The following is a 22,529-nucleotide window of genomic DNA, read 5'->3' on the forward strand; positions in this document are numbered from 1 at the left end:
TATATCATTTCTCTTTCTCTTCTTACACCCATTTGCATGAGTACTGTCCTCAGCTCTAAAAAGAAACTGTTATATTTCACACTACTAAAACAAAAGGTTGCCTGGAAGTTGAGTCTGATGTACTGTCTTTTCAGTTGTAGCAATTGTGTTATACTACATGATGCCTGTTGTGAATGTAAGTGAAATTATTGGACCTTTGTGCCTAATGCTACTGATGGGAACCGTACACTGTCAAATAGTATCTACTCAGCTGTCAAAACCGTCAGGGACCAATGGAAGCAGTGCTAGCAAGAGAAGAAGGTGAGAAAAATGACATGTAATTTTTGGTGTGTATGTGAATCCTTCCCTGTGTTTTCAGTGACATTTAATAGCCTCCAAATAAATCTATGAAGTGTGTATATATAATGTAGTATGAATTGTGTCATGTAGCTAATTCTTCTTCCATATTGACTAGGACTTCTGTCAAAGGTGGGCTTGGGAATTTGTTTCTACTGTTTTTCAATTACATTCTAGGAGTTCAGGCACAAATAGTGACATTCATGTTTGAGCCTGATTTTCCAAGAACTGAAACCATTTTATAGAAATCCAGATTATATTTTAGCATTTACACTGTTTCTCGCATTTGCTACTTTTTTGTCTATGGTGGTTGTTTTGACATGCTTCAAGACAGAAGTGAAGGCACATTGTAATGTAGATTATCACTTTTGAAAGTGCAACATTACTAGATCTCTTGCCCAGTGTAAAATCAGCCGTACTCTAGTGGAAGGTACTTATTTCTCTGGTGAAACTGTAATCTTGTGGTTAGAACATAAGAACATAAGAGAAGCCATGTTGGATCAGGCCAATGGCCCATCCAGTCCAACACCCTGTATCACACAGTGGCCAAAAATTTATACACACACACTGTGGCTAATAGCCACTGATGGACCTCTGCTCCATATTTTTATCTAACCCCCTCTTGAAGCTGGCTATGCTTGTAGCCGCCACCACCTCCTGTGGCAGTGAATTCCACATGTTAATCACCCTTTGGGTGAAGAAGTACCTCCTTTTATCCGTTCTAACCCGACCGCTCAGCAATTTCATTGAATGCCCATGAATTCTTGTATTGTGAGAAAGGGAGAAAAGTACTTCTTTCTCTACCTTCTCCATCCCATGCATAATCCTGTAAACCTCTATCATGTTACCCCGCAGTCGACGTTTCTCCAAGCTAAAGAGCCCCAAGCGTTTTAACCTTTCTTCATAGGGAAAGTGTTCCAAACCTGTAATCATTCTAGTTGCCCTTTTCTGCACTTCTTCCAATGCTATAATATCCTTTTTGAGGTGCTGTGACCAGAATTGCACACATGAGACCGCACCATCGATTTATACAGGAGCATTATGATACTGGCTGATTTGTTTTCAATTCCCTTCCTAATAATACCCAGCATGGCGTTGGCCTTTTTTATTGTAATCGCACACTGTCTTGACATTTTCAGTGAGTTATCTACCAAGACCCCAAGATCTCTCTCTTGGTCAGTCTCTGTCAGTTCACACCCCATCAACTTGTATTTACAGCTGGGATTCTTGGCCCCAATGTGCATTACTTTGCACTTGGCCACACTGAACCTCATCTGCCACGTTGATGCCCACTCACCCAGCCTCAACAGATCCCTTTGGAGTGCCTCACAATCCTCTCTGGTTCTTACCACCCTGAACAATTTAGTGTCATCCGCAAACTTGGCCACTTCACTGCTTACTCTCAACTCCACATCATTTATGAACAAGTTAAAGAGCATGGGGCCCAGTACTGAGCCCTGCGGCACTCCACTGCTCCACTCCATGCCTCCACCCTTTGCCCCTTACAGTAAGCATTGCAGGGACTCTAGAATATTCTGCTTTATATCAGCTTTATATCAGCTCATAATGTGGTGGAGCCAGGAGTGATGGATGGGAAGAAGTTATTGGATTATACCAATTGGGAGTAGTATGCATGGTGAGGTATGAGGCATATAGTGTCAAACTATTCCTTGTTCAGGGCAGGGGCATCCGAATCTTTTAGTTTTTGGAATTATTGTCGTATTTTGTAGTATTTCTCAGAAGCATGTGGGGAGGGGACTACACTTAGAACTACCAGATTCAGCAATACAAATCAAGAGTTTGGGCATATATGCTGTTGTGCCAGCCTTTTTCAAAAATATAATGGATTGGATCCTAGTATTCTGTTCTGCCAACAGTCACATTGTAGTCACAGTGGATGATCTATGCTTTGGGGGTGGAGCCAGGAGACATTGGGTGTGGAGCTAGGAGCAGTTGTGACAAGCATAATTGTATTCCAAAGGGAGTTCTGGCCATCACATGTAAAGGGACCGCACACCTTTAAAATGCCTTCCCTCCATTGGAAATAATAAAGAATAGGGGCACCTTCTTTTGGGGCTCATAGAATTGGATGCCCTGGTCCAATCTTTTTGAAACTTGGAGGGTGTTTTGAGGAAAGGCACTGGATGCTATGATGAAAATATGGTGCTTCTACCTCAAAAAACAGCCCCCCTCACCCCAGATAACCACAGATCAATTCTCCATTATACCCTATGGGAATCATTCTCCATAGGGAATAATGGAGTGCTCAGCAGACATTTCCCTCCCCCCTCTGCTTTCTGATGACGCTGAAGTGGGGGAAGGGCCTCCAAACTGGGGGATCCCCTGCCCCTGCCTGGGGATTGACAGCCCTACACACACATGCTTCAGATTTCATGGATGTGGTTTTATTGAGCTTCATCATCATTTGTCATTATTTTGAAGGGAGGGGGTATTTCTTACCAAACTCAGATTTATGGCTAAAATTTATTTTTTTTTAATGTAGAAAAATGCGGAAATTTGCAGGAGATGATGGAAGCAGAGAGATCAGTACCTATACTTCTATTGACAATATCAGCAGAGGAGAAGAGCCTTCAGGGTTGGGATCAAGGATTAACAGCCTCCTTGACACAGTCTTATACAGGAGGAACATGGAGGGGTATGCTTGGTGATGCTGATATATTGAGGGATTATAAGTGAAATGCTAATTAGCTTCCAATGTTTAGTCTGCAGTTAAAGTTTTTATACATTTTAATTTGGTTTTAACTGTTGATTGTCTTCTTCTATGATGTAACTCACCCTGAGCCTGGTCTATGAGAAGGGAGGGCTATAAATTCAATAAAATAAAGAAAAGAAAAAAATAGGGCTCAGGTATGGAATTATCATACTGTACGAAACTACTTCACACTAGCACTTATGTGACCCAGTGTGCCGTCACTGTTATGGTAAACGGGGGCTCTAGTTAAGTAAGGCAATTTGTGGAGAGGGTTTGCAGAGAGATTATTCATTCAGGTTTTGTTCAAGTTCTGCTGGATTCAGTCTCCTCCTTTCTGATCAAATAGGGTGGAAATAATTTATGATTTTTATATATAATTGCTTCTGATGAGGTCAGATGTGCTGTTGTGTTCTTCCTGTATTTTATTGGGGATAAAGTGCTTATAGGGAAAATGGACACCTTATTCCTTGCAGAACAAGTCTTAGTCAGGTGAAGATTTTCTGATTATTCATCTCTTAACCTTCAATATTATAATTTATAGATGATTTTAAAATTGTATAGGAATTTTTTGCTGTTCATAATTATTTCCATTGCCTTTGCAGAATGTAGGTCTTCATAAGTTCTTTTTAAAAAATAAGATTTATCTTTTAAAAAGAAAAGCCAGCTCTTGTATACTCAGAGTGATTCTGCTTGCCTCTCATTATATGTATGGAATCTCCTTCCTTAGGATAAAAAGAGGACAACAGGTAGCCGATAAATGGACAGAAACAGAACACAGCAGCGGTATGAGGCGCAGGATTTCCAAGTCTGAACACAGTTTGCAGCGGTCCAAGGATCATGGGATACAGTTAAGTGCAGAAAAAAAGCAGGTAAGATGTGGCTTTGATTCTTTACTTTCTTGGATGTCTGTGTTCAGATTTTGCATGTCGTAATCTTCCAGAACTTTAATTATGGAAATCATATACTCTGTAGAGCAATTTCAACTTCCTGTTTTTCTGTCTATTGTGCTATCACAACCAATAAATAAAAGTTGCTCTGTATCAATACAAGCAAAACACTGCAAAAATATAGTGTGGATGTGAACTATTCCATATACTTGATGATGGCTAGCCTTTATTGTGACGTTCTTTCAGAATATTAATAGACACTCTGGTGTTTCTGATGAACTCTCAAGTGAAGAGGATGCTGATGCTATGGGTCAGAGAGTTTTGTTGCGTAGAAGTGTTGAAGGTGCTTCCAATGTCAGCATGAATGAGAATCAGAGAAAGACATCTTCTGTTGGTTCTTCAAACCAGACAGTCTCCCAGGTAAATCTATAGATTATTGTATAGAAACAGAGATATGAAGAACTGATATGAGGGTTATCAAAGATAACTCTTACACAATAGAACAAAGTTTGAATCCAGTGGCACCTTTAAGACTAATGAAGTTTAATTCTGGGTAGAAGCTTTCCTGTGCATGCACACTTCTTTAGATACATTGAAACAGTTTTCCTCAAGCCTTAAATATAGGTAGAGGGGGGATTAGACTTTAACTAGTCCTTACTGGCAACTAACCCTGCACCCTCTCTCAACCTATATGTAAAGCTTGAGGAAACCTGTTTCAACGTATCTGAAGAAGTGTGCATGCGCACAAACATTTCAGACCAACATGGGTACCCACTGAATCTATCGTAAACCTTTTTAGTAGCTTATAACCAGAATGATAAAGGCAAATATGGAGCAGACAAGGCAGTAACCCCCATATACACAATGGCATGGTTATTTAAAGAACAAGCAAGAGGATAAAGATATAACTACTTTTCTAGGTGACATTGTCTTACCAGATGTTAAAGAAAAGTAAACTATCCATGATGAGGTATTTAGTATTTCTAGCTATTAGGAGATCATTTCCAAAACAAAATTACCTGCTAGTAGCTAGAACAGACTATTCTGGCAAGCTCTTTGGAGGAAATATTCTCTTTGTTGTGCTCATGCCTAAATTGATTAGGATAAAATTGAATCGAGTATTTTCAGCTGTAGCACAGCCCCTCTGGAATAATCTGCCAGAGGAAGTCAGGGCAGCATTTAATTTGGCATGTTTTTGCAGGCAGTGTAAAGCAGTTCTATTTGTGAGGGCTTTTTAAGGGGAGAGGATGAAAACTTTGTGCAATATTTATTTTTTTAAGTTGACAAGTTTGAGTGGTTGGGTTTATGTTTATTTTTCTTGTGTTAAATGTTTTGTGCAATGCCTGTTTGATGTGTGTGTTTGTGAGTTGCCTTATATCTGTGTGGATGGGGGGGGAAGGGGGGAGAGAAAGATTTTAATAAATAAAGAATCTGTTGGGTAATGTGGCCTCCCAATAACAGCACAGAAAACAATATACTCTCCTAAAAAGAGCCCTGATATGGTTCTCCTAAGAGAATTACCTGGCTATTTGGATGCCCTTGCATTCTGTGTGATTTTTAAACCTATAGAAGTAATCCATGCTCAGCCTGCTTAATACTGAAGCTTTTCTTGAGACCTCAATTCAGTTACGTTTTTGTTGTGCAATTCTGAATTGCTAAGAGTTATAGGCAGCAATATATATATTTTGTCCCAGTAGAAGTTTATCTGATGGAGCCTTTGTAATAATACTTAAAGCAAAATGTACTATTAATTATTCCAAATATGACATTAGCAGGATAAGAAGATACTCAGACACACAAATGCAAAAAAAAAAAAAAAACCCAAGAAAAATAAAAAAGATGATAGACATGTGGAATTCTTGTCCTATGATATGGAAAATATTTTGATGGAAGGCTGGAAATAAGGCAAGAGCCTTGGAAGAAATATAAAGTTGGAAATAAAATAATGTGTGCAGAGAAAGCATGAGTCAGAAAACATAGTGGTCTTTGTATAAAAGCAAGAGAATAATTAAGTAGAATATTTTATCTTGAATAAAGTATAAACCTATGTTAATTACTTTGCATCCTTCTCCTTTTTTCAAGTTTCCCAATTATTTTCTTTTGTGGTCTGAAGGTCAAGGAAGCCATGAAATCTATGCAAAACTCTGACAGTATAACGGACTCAGAATTAGACACAAGAGTTCTTCATGAGGTATCAGTTCTTCAAGAACTTCAACAATTACAGTATGTAGCCAGAAGCAAAAACCTGGCTTCAGCAGGTCATGTTGGTCTTATATTGAAATGTTGAATTTTCTTCTACATATGTAGCGGCTGTTCTTAAATGACCTGGCTTGACTCAGGTGTACCTCTACCTTGATAAATGATAGCCTGTGATATCTGTCTCCGGTCAGAATGTAACTTTCTATCATTGTTTGCTCTTTGCATTGCCTGAAAAGACACATTGGCCACTATGAATTAAAGGTTTAGGGAGGTTAGATTAGCATGTAGCTTTTAGTGAATGTTGCACTTTTGGATAGATGTCTTAGGCTATACCTGTGTAACTGAATATTCCTCATGCTTAGTCGGTCCTAATGACAAAGGGGTGTTGTGTGCATAGGTTGAGGGTAGATGAGAAAGAAGATAAGCAGAAATGCTTTATTTGTCAACAAAAATTAGTTTTAAATGCTATTATTTTGTTATGTACCCTTTATAACTAGACCTTTTTTTTAAAAAAAGAGGTATTAAATATTAAAGCGTTATATTCCACTTTTATATTTTGGGTGGAAAACATGGCATTTCCTATATTATTACATACTTTTCAGTTTAAAGTGCAGTAGAATGCATAAGAATTTGTTTGTGTTTAAATTTTGTAAATGGGAATATTTTCATTAAATCCTGATTTCTGTGTTTTTAAATGTTAACTCTACCAATACATCCCATTTTGTTAAAACACTGGATCGACAACAGAAACTTTCCAAAGAGATTTGTAGTGGCTAAATCTGAAGTTTTTTTTTTTAAGCCAGTTTTTATTTTACACAAAAACAAAATTTCTACCAGACAAAAGCCTCTCTTCCACCCATCCAGCATTAGCATGTCATTTAAATGCTGGGTTCACTTTTTTGTGGTAGAGTTCTGATGATTTTGCTAAAGCAGAAATCAGCCTCTATGCTCTTGCTGATAATTGAATTACACATTTTGTCTTTTGGAAAGCTGTTCCTGGGATGGATACTTACTTGGTCTCCTGTCCCAAATAACTTACATTAACACATTCTGGTGTTCTTATGTGGCTATAATAACTACATTTGTAGGTGAGTGTGTGAATTCTGAGACATGAGTACACCAGCTGGGATACAAGTGCAAATGGCACTTGCCAAATACGAGTTCATCATCTGGCACAGGTTTTGCATCAAAGGAACCTATTCTTTCAGTCTGCTGGTATAATTTAATGTCAGCATATCCTTCAGCATCACTGCACCATGGCTTTCTTTATTTGCTGTGGAGCCATGGGTATGCTACAAAAGGGCTCTTGTAGGATTGAGCTTCAGTTGTTCACACCTTTGTAGTTTAAACATCTGTAAATTGGCTTAGCTCAAGGCCTCATGAAGGTCCATGGAAATTAAGTAACTAGTTGAATCAGGATTGTAGTAGCTATCTTTTCAATGTTTCCGTACAGACCAAAGATCAATTTAGTAGTGGAGGATCTCGGAGTGGCAGTGTATCTCACGGGGGATCTCGGAGTGGAAGTGTATCTCACAGAGACTCAGAAAGTACCCGCCATGGTTCTGAAACAGAGGATGTGCTGTGGGATGACTTGCTTCATGGGCCTGAGTGCCGCTCCTCCTTTACCAGTGACAGTGAAGGAGCCAAAGGAAAAGAAGCAAGGGGAAGCAAGCGTGATCTGAAGGAAGATGTTTTCCAGCAGGTGTGTATCACGCAAAACTTTTTCTCCTTTAGTGGATAGGCTGGACTAGGTTCTCTAATTTTGATGCCATTCGCTTGAAAAACAGTCATTTCCGTTGGAAAGAGTCCTCTTATAGGGAATAATGGACCTGAATTTTTTTGAAATTCTGAAAAAAACCCCCACAAACAATTCTGAGATGGTATCATGTACTCAGATAATCTGGAATACTAGTATAGACACCTTTCCCAAAATCCAAATCTTGAAACAAAGCACTTTTTAAAAAATGCACATCCTTTTGCCCAGAAAATATGATATACTTAGAAGTTAAGATCTTTGTTGAAGAACAAAAACCCAAAGATGAAGAATAAGAAAATTAAGTGCAAGGAACCTTCTGTCCATTAATTTTTTTCTCCTTCAGCTTTCTCCTGTTTTCCGTAGGTGTGACTTATGCATGCGCGCACACACAAACAAAGTCAAACATCTCCTGTGGTGGTTTCTCTACCATCGGGATATGCAGGCAGTTGGCCAGGGAATTCTTTACATTCGTGTCTCTTCACTGTGACATTTATCTAGGGCAGGGGTGGCCAAACTTGCTTAAGGTAAGATCCACATAGAATAAACATCAGATGTTTGAAAGCCACAAGACATGAACAAATATTACACACATGTCTTTGTTTAAACTCTATATTTTCTTTGCACAGAAAGATAAAATACACATGTATGCACTTAACAACACAACTATGTTAGAAGGAGACTTTTTAAAAAACAAACGCTGGGAAAAACAGTCTCCTTAAGGCCAGCATAGGGAAAGGCTAGGGAATTATTTTTTGGCACCAGCGGGAGAAGGAAACACACATGTGCCATTTAATCACTGACCACCATCTCGGAGTTTGCATCATTATGCACCCCTTTTTGCCGTGACACCAAGATTAGTAAATACAGTTCCTAGAAGAGCTATGAAACTAAGAGGGAACCCTGAGCAGACATCTTTAATTCCATCCCTTTTTCCAGTGGCTCTGTTGGGTCTTGCACTGTCTTTCCCTACTCTAGGTCTCTGGACAACCTCTGTGGTTGTGGTGAAGAGCTTGCAAGCCTGTTTGCCCCCCCCCCAGCTTCACTCATGGTGGAAATAGGGTCAGTGCTCAGGGGCTGACTGAGGTCTCAATGCTAAGCTTGCTTGCTTGAAAGTAAGCCTGTATTAAGCTCCTCCTCAGCCTCCAGGAGTCACACAATAGGTGTAAAAGAGCCACAGTTTGGCCACCCCTGACCTAGGAGTTACTGTTGCCTTGTTTGCATTTGCTGTGCTACTTATTAGTATTTCCAAGTTGCTGAAAGTAACATGGAGAGTAGACTTGAATTGTAAGCACAGCAGGCAGGCTTATGCTAGAGAAATGTGATTCCTCCCCACTCCCTGAAGCCCTTTTTGCCCCCTGAAATAGTGTCCATTTAGGTTAGTGGACTAGAAGGAACAATATAGAGGGCAAACTGGGTGTCTGCAGCAGGAAGGGAGAATCTGCATAAATTGCCCTCCTCTCCTTTGCAAACAGAAATCCTATTCAATTGGAGAAGCTGCCATTACATCAATGGAACGGGACCAAGTGTGTTAGCTTGGACATATTTCTGAAGATCTACAGAATACAAGGCATGATTTAAGCAAAAATAGTCCTTGAACAATGGATATGTCAAGATAAATACAGGATCTTGGTCTATAACGGTGGTCTTCAGCTTTATGGAAGCAGAAATGACTCCTTGGTTTTGACAGAAATGTTCTTTAGGATGGTGTCCCTCAAAATTCTTTCTAAGGGGTTTCATGAAGGGAGTTACAATACTTGCTACTGATTAAATTATGGAAAAAAATCTAATAGGTGCTTGTGACAATAGCATAACCAAATTCCATAAAGGGAACAGGAGCATCAGTGATGAAGGGCAGCTGCAGCTTCTGTTGTGAGCTAGTGATGGTAAAGACTTCAGAGAGAGGAGATGCCCCAAGCCTCTTTCCTCTTGCTTTCTGAGGCCTTCCTTCAGGAAGTGGCATTAATGTGCATTTGTCAGTGTCTTGCTAGGTCTTGCTGGCTGGTGTGGTACTGGCTTGCCAGGTTGGATTGGATTCTCAGGTTTGATGTTGCTTCTGTTTGGCTTGTTTACATTTGTAGGCTTTTGGCCGATGGTCGCTCATGTGTGTTTGGCTATTGGCTCCTTTGCTCGGAACTATTTCCCCCCCCTCCAGAAACAATGGAGACAAGGGGGACATCTGGGAGCACCTTGTTCAAGTGCCTTTAGAATTGGATCTCTTGACCCAATTTGCTGGAAACTTGATAGGTCTTTAGTGGACAACCAGGACTAGGTTCTCTGTAATTTTGATGCCATTTGCTTGAAAAACAGCCACTTCCCCTGGAAAGAGTCCCCCTATAGGGAATAATGGACCAGGAAAAAATTGAAATTCAGAAAAAAAAAATTCTGAAATATTATGTAGTTGAATAATCTAGAATACTAGTATGGAAACCTTTCTCAAAATCTGAACCTGAACCATACCACTTTAAAAACAATGCACATCATTTTTGCTCAAAAAATATGATACACTTACAAATTCAGATCTTTGTTGAAAAAACAAATACCAAGGTAATTCCTTTGGATCTGTTCCACTAATGGTAACATTTTCATCTAGTGCAAGGAACCTTCTGCAATACAGGAGAGTGTTCTGCTGGCAGAAAGCTTCTAGTGCTGGATGAAAGAGCTGTTAGCAGAACAGATTAATGGTTTTCACCATGAGCAACAAATAGTGAAACAAATGTTCAATTACTGTTTAGTAAAGATTGTATGGGGAAGGCCTTGGATACAGCAATAATAAAGTCCTATAAACATTTTAGATGTCTGTCATATAAAAAAATAATCAAATGATAGCTGCTAGCTTGTTCTTGGAATTGTCCAGCCCTTCAGTCTTCATGATGTTAAAGCTTGATGGTATTTTATTATAGGCAGATAGTGGCACCCCAAATTCTACAGAAGGATAAAGGCTTGAGCCTCACTTGGCATCCATTCAAATAGATAGGGTCATATCTTTAGCTATTCTATATCACTAAAGCTGCTGTGCTGAAGCTATTCTTTCCTCATGCTAGAGACAGATTTTCCAGAGTGGAATCAAATGTCAGCATGGCACTGTATATTGCCATGGTCTTTGTACAACAACCAGTACCACAACAGTTCAGAAATTTACTGGAACAGAGGCAAGGCCTGTTCTTGGCCTTCTAGGCCATAACCAGCATAACAAGTAAAAAGTGAAACTAAAGCAAAGACTTTTTCTTCATGGGATCTTGTTAAAATAATTATACAGTACAGTAAGAGAATATAACCAGATTCACAGTTCCCCAGGATATAATGACTTCAAGATACATTTTCTTCTCCAGAACCACTTGTTCTGGCTGCAGAACACAAGTCCTGCTTCTTCCAAAGTGAGCGCTCTCATCTGGGAGGGAAATGAATGCAAGAAACTGGACCTGTCTGTGCTGGAGATCAGTGGGATCATCATGAGCAGGGTAAGAGAGAGTGACATCGTTTGTATCAAAGTTTTGCAGGAGTCAATGGGTGCAGGTTTTTGGTATGGAAAATGTTTTATTGTGTGTTCTTACAGCATGGCACTGTATATTGCCATGGTCTTTGTACAACACCCAGTACCAAAACAGTTCAGAAATTTACTGGAACAGAGGCAAGGCCTGTTCTTGACCTTCTAGGCCATAACCAGCATAACAAGTAAAAAGTGAAACTAAAGCAAAGGCTTTTTCTTCATGGGATCTTGTTAAAACCTAGGGGTGGTACATAAGCACCTAGTTTCTTTAAATGAAACTAAGTCCTCAGGGCCAGATGAATTGCATCCAAGGGTTCTAAAAGAGCTTGCGGATGTAATTTCTGAGCCTCTGGCTATTTTTGAGAATTCTTGGAGAACAGGAGAGGTACTGGAAGATTGGAGGCAGGCGAATGTTGTCCCCATCTTCAAGAAGGGGAAAAAAGACGATCCGTGTAACTATCGACCCGTCAGCTTGATGTCTATACCTGGAAAAGTTTTAGAACAAATCATCAAACAGTCAATCCTGGAACATTTAGAAAGAATGGATGTGATTACTAAGAGCCAGCATGGGTTTCTCAAGAACAAGTCACGTCAGACAAACCTGATCTCTTTTTTTTTGAGAAAGTGACTACCTTGCTGGATCAGGGGAATGTTGTAGACATAGTTTATCTTGATTTCAGTAAGACTTTTGGTAATGTTCCACATATTATCCTTGTTGACAAGTTGGTAAAATGTGGTTTGGATCCTGTTACCGTTAGGTGGATCTGTAACTGGTTGACAGATCGCACCCAAAGAGTGCTTGTGAATGGTTCCTCATCCTCTTGGATAGGGGTGATAAGTGTAGTGCCTCTAGGATCTGTCCTGGGACCTGTTTTGCTCAACATCTTTATAAATGATTTGGATGAAGGAATAGAGGGAATGCTTATTAAATTTGCAGATGATATGAAATTGGGAGGGGTTGCAAACACAGAAGAAGACAGAAACAGGATACAGGATGACCTTGACAGGCTGGAAAACTGGGCTAAAATCAATAAAGTGAATTTTAACAGGGATAAATGTAAAGTTCTGCATTTAGGTAGGAAAAATCCAATGCATGGTTATAGGATGGGGGAGACTTGTCTTAGCAGTAGTATGTGCGGAAAGGATCTAGGGGTCTTAGTGGATAATACACTGAACATGAGTCAACAGTGTGATGTGGTGGCTAAAGAGGCAAATGCAATTTTGGGCTGTATCAACAGAAGTATAGTGTCCAGATCATGTGATGGTATCTCTTTGCTCTGGTAAGACCTCATCTGGAGTATTGTGTTCAGTTTTGGGCACCACATTTTAAGAAGAATATAGACTGGAACGGGTCCAGAGGAGGGCGATGAAGATGGTGAGGAGTCTGGAGACCAAGTCCTATGAGGAAAGGTTAAAGGAGCTGGGGATGTTTAGCCTGGAAAGGAGGTGGCTGAGAGGTGATATGACTACCACCTTCAAGTACTTGAAGGGCTGTCCTATAGATGATGGTGTGAAATTGTTTTCTGTGGCCCCAGAAGGTAGGACCAGAACCAATGGGTTGAAATTAAATCAAAAGAGTTTCCGGCTCAACATTAGGAAGAACTTTCTGATCTTTAGAGCGATTCCTCAGTGGAACAAGCTTCCTCGGGAGGTGGTGGGCTCTCCTTCCTTGGAGGTTTTTTAACAGAGGCTAGATGGCCATCTGACAGCAATGAAGATCCTGTGAATTTAGGGAGAGGTGTTTGTGAGTTTCCTGCATTGTGCAGGGGATTGGACTAGATGACCCTAGAGGTCCCTTCCAACTCTATGATCATCCTTAGTGCGCAAAATTTTTCGTAACTGAAGAGGTGAATATATGGTCCCCAAAGATGGGGTTTTCTTGTTAATTGTATGTATTTTGAGATCCTGTTAATATATAACATGCTTCAAAATGGAGTTTCCATTATTGGAGGGGTTTTCACTTTGATACTTGATTAGCACTGATCCTTAAAACTTAGCTGTGGTCTCTTTACAGTCTGTGTAATTTTGCTGTTGCTTTCTTAACCAATAGGTCAATGCCTGTCAGCAAGGAGGAGGTTATCAATGGCTGGGAAATATTGTCACCATTGGTTTGGCATTCCTTCCATTTCTCTATCGACTTTTCCACTCAAAGACCTTGGAGCAGTTGTGGTCACTTTCTTTAAAAGAACTTATATTTATTTTTTGTGGGGGCACCCCAATCCCCCTAGTTGTACTTCTTGCAATGATTATCTTTCTTGAGCGACTGTGCCTCACCTGGATGTTTTTCTTCATGATGTGTGTTGCTGAGAGAACATATAAACAGGTTAGTCTTGAACAACCAAGAGACTGCAAAAAAGTTAGGCTAGAACTAGAGTTATGAACTCTTTTGTATCTCCAGATAACACCTGGTATTCCAAAATGTATGATGTTACTCCCCTCCTTCCAAGTGGCCGCTTTAGCTGGAAGCTGAAACCTATTAAATCATACTTCACATCTTGCTGTCATGTTGTTCCTTAGAGTAATGTGTGAATATTAGTCTTGATTGGTAGCCTGATAGCAAGGCACCTGAAATATGTTAGAGAGGGATCCAGCACAGCTGCTTGGTGCTAATAATGTAAGGTTTTTTATAATTGATATTTTCTTGGCAGAGATTTTTGTTTGCCAAACTTTTTAGCCACATTACCTCTGCTCGGAAAGCCAGGAAGTATGAAATCCCTCATTTCAGACTGAAGAAGTTGGAAAACATCAGGATGTGGTTATCACTACGCTCTTACTTAAAGGTGAGCCTGATCTAAATGCACTGACTCTCAGCTTAAAGCAGATGTTTGAAGCTGTAGATGGTCTCAAACTATTTGCGGAGATTATGGTGTCTCAATGTATATTGGTACTGTGCTCTTTGGCCCTCTCCTCTGAACGCCTGTATTTCCTCTGTTCTCATTCAACGTCTTGTTTTGGCAGAGACGAGGCCCACAACGATCAGTTGATGTAATTGTATCCTCCATCTTCTTACTGGCTCTTTCAATTGCTTGCATATGCTGTGCACAGGTAAGATTCTTGTAATCATTTACAGAGTTAATATTTACTCTCAAAGATAATGTTGCTTCTTGAAATAGGGGCTGTTTAACCATTTGAAACTGGGATGAATGGAGTGTACTGTGACAGTTTTTACATGGAAAGCTGTTGAAAAGCTTACCACATTAAAAAGCTCCCAGCCTTGCTTCCTGTTTGACATGGGATATTTTCTATGAGATGTGATTTTGACGGGAGCAATTTTTAAATATAACTACTAAATGGCTATAATATTGTATACTAGGCAGTGAAACTAAAATATTATAGTCCTTGTATATGGACTGTCTCCAATTAGTTTCATACACGAGGGGAGAAGCACTCAGCCAGGCCCTTCGTTCCTCCAAAAATATATGTAGTTCTATGTAACGCAACCATGTCTAAAGAAAATATCCTATTAAAAAGCAAGATCTCTGTATCAGCTGGAGAAACACAGGCTTGCTGCTCCTTTGTTATACTTCATTGCATTACTGTTTATCTTCTAGAATATAATCTCCAGGAAAAATGGGAACCCATTTTTAAAATCACAAGTTTCTGTGATTAACAGTATGAGTTGCCTGTTTAAACTACTTCAGCTGCATTTGCCTTTCCGTCATCAATGTTTTAAGTTTCTAGTTAGCTCCTGCTAAGTAGACTGATAATAATTTACTTGGAACAGACCTTATACTTCATATCCTGTAATGTCCTGGCTCTCTCCTGCATCTCTTTTAAAAATCTGATGTTATATTTGCTATTTTCTGATCCTCTCCAGTTTTATTGACAGTTTACATATTTTGTTAAGCAGTCACCAATGTTATGTATCCTGGCTTAGAAGAAATGAACTGGGGGAAACAAGTGCATGAGGGCATTTGCAAGGGAGAATTGGGGGGGGGGTGATAAGGAATTAAGTAACCCATCCTCCCTCCTTCCTTACAAATTCCCCCTTTGCCAATTTAGGTTACCTTGGTAAATGTGGGTTTGAGGACATGGATCTGCCAAATTAGCATGGAGTTCCATTCTTGGGAGTCTTTTGGACTGATTTAAACATTAAGTTGGCAGGGCACAATGTCTTACCTGTTTAATTGTGCACATGCTCACTGTCTCATTTTGTCACAGATATGGCTGGGAATATAGGGGAGGGGTTGCTTTTCTTGTCTAAAAAGGACATAGTCTTCTGCAGGTCAGAATCAAGGAAAACCTGGTGTCTTAGCCAATTACTGGGAAAAACTAAATAGAGAATCAAGAAACCCAGAATAGAACAGCCTTGGAGAAAGACAAAAAAGCTACAAAATAATACAGCTAGAGCAGGCCTCGGATTCAGTAGGAGCTCACAGGAGCATAGCTCCTGAACCTTTCTGAGGGTTCCCCCTCCTCCTTCCCACCTTGCCCATTGAATAGTAGGTGCAGCTGCATAACAATCCCTGTATGAGCTCCACCATCTATTTTTCTACAAAACAGCCCCTGGCCTCTAGTATATTAGAACTAATATAACTGACATTAATAGGTGTATATACTACGGCAAGTGCAAGAAGCTTCAGAGAATGGAAAGAATGTTCAGACAAGAATAGAAGATAACATATAGTTCAAAGATGTGGTTGTATTGGTTGGGGGCCAGCAGATAATCACGTGTAAGGAAAATCTGTGTTCATTATTTATGTTATTCTTTATTATGACTAAAAATAGCAAGAATGTACTAGAATAGCATTTATATTATTTTAGAGGACATAAGTATAGATAACTTTCTATGGTATCTGAAATTGTAAAACAATTCATTAGCCAAGAATGTGAATATTATCATGCAGGACAGTTAGTTATTGGTAAAGATGTTTCTAGAAGTGTAAATTGATTAGCACTTTCTTCTGGAAGGAAGCTCTTGGTCTTTGTACTCTTGGTAAGAAATTTATGTTCTCATGTAATTGCTCTCCTATAATTTTCTGTGTAGAATGGTGTTAATTATATTCTTTTAAATTAGTCAAGGTTAAATATGTTAAGTTTTATTTTAAAAATTAAGTAAGGCAAATATTCTTTAACAGTTTATATGCCTACTGTTCCCACAATGAACTGAACACCTTGTTAGGTATATTTCTTGCAAGGAGATGAATAATATTGGAAAGGTTAACTAAACGTTTGAGGCACACAGGGGCATGCCTATTGGAATCAAGCCTGACAAGAATAATCCAGGATAACTGCAAACTTCTTACACACGCTTACCATGCCAATGTGACATTCACTTGGGCAGGCCATTTTTAAATGTAGTGCTGGGTGCATGCAGAGTCACACAGGCTTTTTTGTCTTACCAGTTCATGTTTAAGTCAGGACTTGATGGACAAGGAACTATTAATTTTAAAATTCAGGTGTAGAACGGAACACCATAAGTCCTTTTTGAGCTGCAGCAGATGCTACAGAAAGTAATGGGAATGTCTGATTTGTTATATTGTTTATTATAGGTTTTAAAAGGTCACAAGACATTTTTGAATGCTGCTTACAACTGGGAATTTCTAATCTGGGAAACTGCCCTGCTTCTCTTCTTGCTGCGCTTTGCATCTCTTGGGTCTGAAACCAACAAGAAATACAGTAATGTTTCAATTCTGCTCACTGAGCAGGTATCTTGTTTATATGCAGTGTTACTGTGACCACTTTTTCTCTAAAAGCGTAACTTGGCCATTTCAGTAAAAACTCTTGGCAGCATTAAGTTACCATTTAATACTACAAGTGTGTGGAAATAGCTTTCTAATGGTAATTTGCCCTAAAATAAACTTGCATATTTTATGACATTTAAAGAAATATGTTTGTTTAACTAAATTTGAGTGTGACTTCAAACCAGATGCTCCAAATCAAAGGCCAGGGTTTTCTGCCATTGGAACCACAATTTTATTGTGCAAGTACAAGCGTTTGTAGCTAAAACAATGAATGCAGTTTTCATCTCTCCAATTTAAAGAAATTAAGGTCCTTGTCAGTATGGCTATAGAGAAACTGGGAGTTGTAGAAGGACTGTCTGGGCAAAATCTGAAGCCAGAAAGAAGCTGGGCCCAGTCTACTAGTCCTTGGGGGGTGGGGTATGGCTTCAGTACCTACATCTTCCATACCCTTGGAAGCAAATGGCCTGGGCACATTTGCATGACCATCTTTGCTAAACCTCTTTCACAAATGTAGGCATCTTTAAAACTATTCAGGCCAAGATTTTAAAACCATACCCCTTCTTCATTAATTTGTAAACTTCTTGGACTGCTATGGTCTCTCTCTCAATCTAAGTTGAGTTTTAGTGTGGGGAGAACCAGAGACATTCATTGGCATGCAGATAAACAATTTAAAAGTTCCTTTTGCAGTTTGTCTCAGATGTCTCATTTATGGCTCAAAGAAAAATACTTTAGTTGCTGATAAAACACAACCATTTCTTTGGTTAGTGTCTTCTGCTGCTACGGACTGTTAAGGGAGGATAAGGGAAGTTACCTGTGCCATTTGCACTTCTACAATTGCAGAACTGATTTGCATTAGTGTCTGTATTAAATAAATGCTTTTAAATAACAATCTGTGTTTCAGGTAAATTTATATTTAAAAATGGAGAAGAAGCCAAATAAGAAAGAACAGCTCATTCTTGTGAACAATGTCCTAAAGCTGTCTACCAAACTCCTGAAGGTAGGTGGTTAAGAACAATGCAACCTTTCCCATTAATACTCCATTTGCTTTTAAGTGGTGTATGGCCATTTCCTTACCCTATTGGAATAGAAGCAGAACTGCCACATTAATTTCTCTTCTCTTACTGCAGGAGTTAGATACACCATTTAGACTGTATGGGTTGACAATGAATCCCTTAATCTACAACATTACACGTGTGGTGATCTTGTCTGCAGTCTCTGGTGTTGTCAGTGATCTGCTAGGATTCAATATTAGGGTAAGTGCTGTGATGAGTGAGTGTAACTGAATAATGATTTTTGAATATGTTTTCTCACCATTCTGTTAAGACTTTGGGAAACAGAATTACAGAGGTGTACACATTTTTGTCCAGTCAGGCACATGTTCAGCCTTTACGAGTTTCTCTCTCATATACCACTTTGAGACTGAAATCTTACTGCTTGTAAAAAATCCCGAGTAGAAACTTGGTGCTTGCAATATATGCCCCGACCTTTATTTATTAACTGGGGAATTTACAAGTAATTTTTTCCTGTTTTTTGTGCAACTTTATAGAAAACAGCATCAAGCTTGTTGGGTAAAGAAAAGAGGGGGGAGTGGGCTGGTTTGGACACTGGCTAGGTCTGACAGCTTTTCTGCTTTGGGAAGGTCTTACTCTTTGATCCTAGGTAGCATGAGTGGAGTCACACTTGAGGAAAGTACGGTAACTACCTGGCTTCTCTCCTCCAACTGCAGCCTCCTTTAGCTCCCAAAGTCATTTTCCTTTGGGCCCCGGGAGACAAATTGAGAGTTCGCAGCAGGAAAGGGGAATCAGTAAAAATCCAGTTCTTCTCCACAAACAGAAAAACTGGTCCTCTGGAAGATGTTGCTAGGCTGATAGATCACCACCAGAGGAACCAAACCATTGTCCAAGCTATGAAATCACTTTTGCTGGGATTGGATTTTTAATTGGGTTTGAAATCTACTTTCTCAGCTTGATTGTTGTAATGATGTCCAATTAATTTTTTTAGTTGTGGAAAATCAAACCGACTTGAAGAGCAGATCCCAAGTCTTCCCCTGTGCAAAGCCCAAGAAAGATCAATGGAGGCAAAGGACATATTCATGGGCTCGGTATGGAAGCTGGTGCTTTATACCAACATGCATGCATTCTTCTTACTCTTCTGAGTGATCATATAGCTTGAAGATACAGTTCAATAAACCTTGGTAAATTATTTTAATAAGCAAAGGTTATCTTAATGAGACAAATCTGCGGCTCCCCCATAGAGTACAGCAAAAACCACCCATTGCCTCTTACTGGAGAAATGTGAAGTTAAGAATATATTGCAATAGCTGAGTTACATTGCAGCAAGATACATTTCAAACTACTCAGGTGGAGAGAGCTAGAATATGAACAAGCAGATTGCCCACAAGGAACTGTGTGTGGGGGGGAGGGGGAGTCCTCCTATGTCCCACCCCACGTTATTTCCTCTTTCTCTTCTCCAGGCAATCCTATCTTCTCTCCCTCCAACCCATCAACCTTCCTTGTCCCCTGCCCTGGATGGCCCAGGCAAGCTCAGTCCCATTGGATCTTGGAAGCTAAGCAGGGCCAACCCTGGCAAGTACTTGGATGGGAGACCTCCTTGGAATACCAGGAGCAGGCAGCAAAGGCAGACTGTATCAAACCACTTCTTTGAATGTCCTCCATGCCCCAGAAGGGGTCGCCAGAAGCCATGACTTCCAGGCATGCATGCACATGCACACACACATAACCTTCACTGTCACCTAGTTTTCAGATTTATCATTTTTTTACTTATGTTTTCTCTCTAGTGGACACCCAAAGCAGCTTATATTGTTTTAATCCTCGCAAAAATCCTTTGAAGTGGGTTCAACTGAGAGTGAACAACTGGTCCACTCATTGCAGTGTAGATTCAAACTGGGGTCTCCCCAGATCCTAATTTGATATTCTTAGCATTCCAGCACAGTGGCTTTCACATGGCAGCTGCTATTGGATTGTAGTGAGGTACCACTGGGCTTAAGTGAATCATGAGGTAGTGAGTTCCTTGGTGGCTGCTGCCATGCCTGGCCTCAGTGAGTCCTCCCTCTAGGGCACATGGGAGGGAAGTGAGGATGGCTTGCAGGCCAAAATAGCCTGGGAAAGGGCCTTCCCACCATCCCGTATTTTACTGACAGACAAGGAGTCTTGAAGTATGTTTGGAAAATACCTGGAGATTTTGGGGGGTGGGGTGAGGGGAGGGGCCACAGTATGGTATGGTACAAGGCCATCGTGTCCGTCCTTCATAGCAGCCCTTTTCTCCAGAAGAGCTGATCTCTGCCAGCTGGAGATAGATCAGTTGTAAAACTGGGAGATCTCCAGGCCCTACCAGGAGGCTGGCCACTAGTACTTCCTTAGGGGACGTCCCTTCCTAAGGGGAGGGACGGTGGCTCAGTGGTAAAGCATCTGCTTGGGAAGCAGAAGGTCCCAGGTTCAATCCCCGGCATCTCCAAAAAAGGGTCCAGGCAAATAGGTGTGAAAAACCTCAGCTTGAGACCCTGGAGAGCCGCTGCCAGTCTGAGAAGACAATACTGACTTTGATGGACCGAGGGTCTGATTCAGTATAAGGCAGCTTCATATGTTCATATGAAGCCTGGCAATATTATTTTGATTGTATAGCAACTCCACAAAATAACCACTGAGGTATCAGAGGGGATGTTTCTTAAAGCTTCAGGTGTTGCTTCTATCATTTCAGAAGAACTTTCAGATTTTTTGTAAACCTGTGAGACTTTGTCTCAGTTTGTGGAAAGATCTAGCTCAGCTGTTAATAGTCCCAGTCTCTGGGGCCATTTGAAGAATTCAATACACACACCCCTTTGCTCCCCAGGCTGCCTGCTTGCAGATTGGCTGCCTTTGTAGACCTGGGTCCTGCTCTTCCCCAGCAAACTTGTGTGTGTTCCATCCCTAGCTTTGTCTGCCAGTTTACATTCCTGAAGCTATGCACACCCAGCTATCTACTTTCTCTGCCAACCCTACACGTCTGTTGTCCTTCCCACCATTCTTTGGGAAGCTGCTGCTTAGCAGTTGGATGCCATCAAGTTAATGGCGACACATTGTGCAAGCACAGAGAATGAATGCTTTTCTATTCTGCATCTTTATCAATGCCCCTCTCCCATTTTTAAACTTTTCAAAAAAATTTTTTTTTTGGGGGGGGGGACTCTGTTCTCTTTGTGTGGCTTACCCTTGATCTGTGGATTTAAGTATCTGACATGTATCTTGTCAAGAATCTGACATGATATATGATAGCTGGGCAATGTGGTTCTTAGACCAGGTGCTTGTTCCTAGCAGCAGCACATATTTTCTGTATATTACTACTGATCTAGACTTTTGAAAAGTTTAAAGTACCTCTACTGCAAAGCCTAGTATCATTCAAGAAAAGCTTTTTATTGAAGTGTAGGCCTTACCTATTTTTGGCTGACTTACAAAAGAAAAAGAATTACTTTCTATCCCCATAAGATGAGTATAGTATAATCTCTCCAGGCATCTGGCAGTTCAGACTGCAGTTGCTTAGTAACATACAACCAGCACCAGAAGGTGGCTTACAGTGGTATGCCACACACTCCAGGAAAGATGATAGTTTTTATATTATTATGTGAGCTCAGATTGATCTGTACAAGTAACAAAAGTCTCTCCAGGAGAGAACACAGTGATGTTTATATCTTGCCATGGAGTGAGAACAGATGTTTTACACTGTTTAAGAGGAAATTAAAAGCCAAATTTATGGTGGGATAGATTATACCACCCACTGGTGGCATTTAGCTCCATGTAAAGTGGGTTGGTTCTAAACATCTGCCTATTCTAGAGAACTGATAAGGCACACTACCTATACCTGTTGCCAAGTAGGGTTAAAGAAGAATGTTGCTGCTTCATACATGCCTTTTGTCTATAGGTATACAACTGTGTACATGTTTGCGAGAATCGTATTCACAATTAAAATCCTTAACATTTCCCAAATACATGCACAGGCATCAGATGGTTTTCCCACACAATAAGTGGAAAGTGTGAATTAGCACAGGAATCATTTTAAAAAATAAAAGTAACTTGACTTACTGAAGGGGAAGAAACTGTCATCTTTCAAGGGAGACACTGGCCCTAGAGCTAAAGAAAATACAGTACCCTTTTGTGCTAGAAGAAATAGATGTCAAATGCATATTTACAGCTTTTGGAGCCAAAAGCATCTTTCCAGTTGCAAAAGAACTGTTCGAAGCATTCCCTCCCAAAGATGAATCTAACTGCAACCATTATAGTATGCTTGTGTAAAAGATTTCAGAAGTATGAGAATTTTTGCAGAATGTTATCTGTCACAGCAATGTGTGTATGTCTGCCTAAGTGTTTTTGAACAATCCTAGCAACTCTTTTCCTTCCACTCATGAACCTAACATTCTAATGAGCTGTAAACCAAAAAAGTTAGTTCTTCACAAAGGCAGCTACAATATACAGTAAGC

The 22,529-nt window shown here is 40.0% G+C and overlaps 1 protein-coding gene across 4 annotated transcripts in view; it reads left to right on the forward strand.

The window, feature by feature from the left end:
• PHTF1 (putative homeodomain transcription factor 1) overlaps positions 1-19,270 on the forward strand; it is a 30,581-nt gene extending 11,311 nt beyond the window's left edge. For all 4 annotated transcript variants that reach the window (XM_060231209.1, XM_060231210.1, XM_060231207.1 and 1 more), the window contains exons 6-19: positions 135-300; positions 2,840-2,992; positions 3,777-3,918; positions 4,183-4,356; positions 6,050-6,127; positions 7,589-7,837; positions 11,221-11,349; positions 13,429-13,701; positions 14,027-14,158; positions 14,337-14,423; positions 16,871-17,026; positions 17,964-18,059; positions 18,190-18,315; positions 19,064-19,270. In XM_060231209.1, coding sequence (XP_060087192.1) covers positions 135-300; positions 2,840-2,992; positions 3,777-3,918; positions 4,183-4,356; positions 6,050-6,127; positions 7,589-7,837; positions 11,221-11,349; positions 13,429-13,701; positions 14,027-14,158; positions 14,337-14,423; positions 16,871-17,026; positions 17,964-18,059; positions 18,190-18,315; positions 19,064-19,087 — 1,985 coding nt within the window. In that variant the 3' untranslated portion in view covers positions 19,088-19,270. The remainder of the gene's footprint in view (positions 1-134; positions 301-2,839; positions 2,993-3,776; positions 3,919-4,182; positions 4,357-6,049; positions 6,128-7,588; positions 7,838-11,220; positions 11,350-13,428; positions 13,702-14,026; positions 14,159-14,336; positions 14,424-16,870; positions 17,027-17,963; positions 18,060-18,189; positions 18,316-19,063) is intronic.
• Positions 19,271-22,529: the final 3,259 nt, after the last annotated feature.

Source organism: Heteronotia binoei, chromosome 2 (genome assembly GCF_032191835.1).
Source record: "Heteronotia binoei isolate CCM8104 ecotype False Entrance Well chromosome 2, APGP_CSIRO_Hbin_v1, whole genome shotgun sequence".
NCBI lineage: Eukaryota > Metazoa > Chordata > Lepidosauria > Squamata > Gekkonidae > Heteronotia > Heteronotia binoei.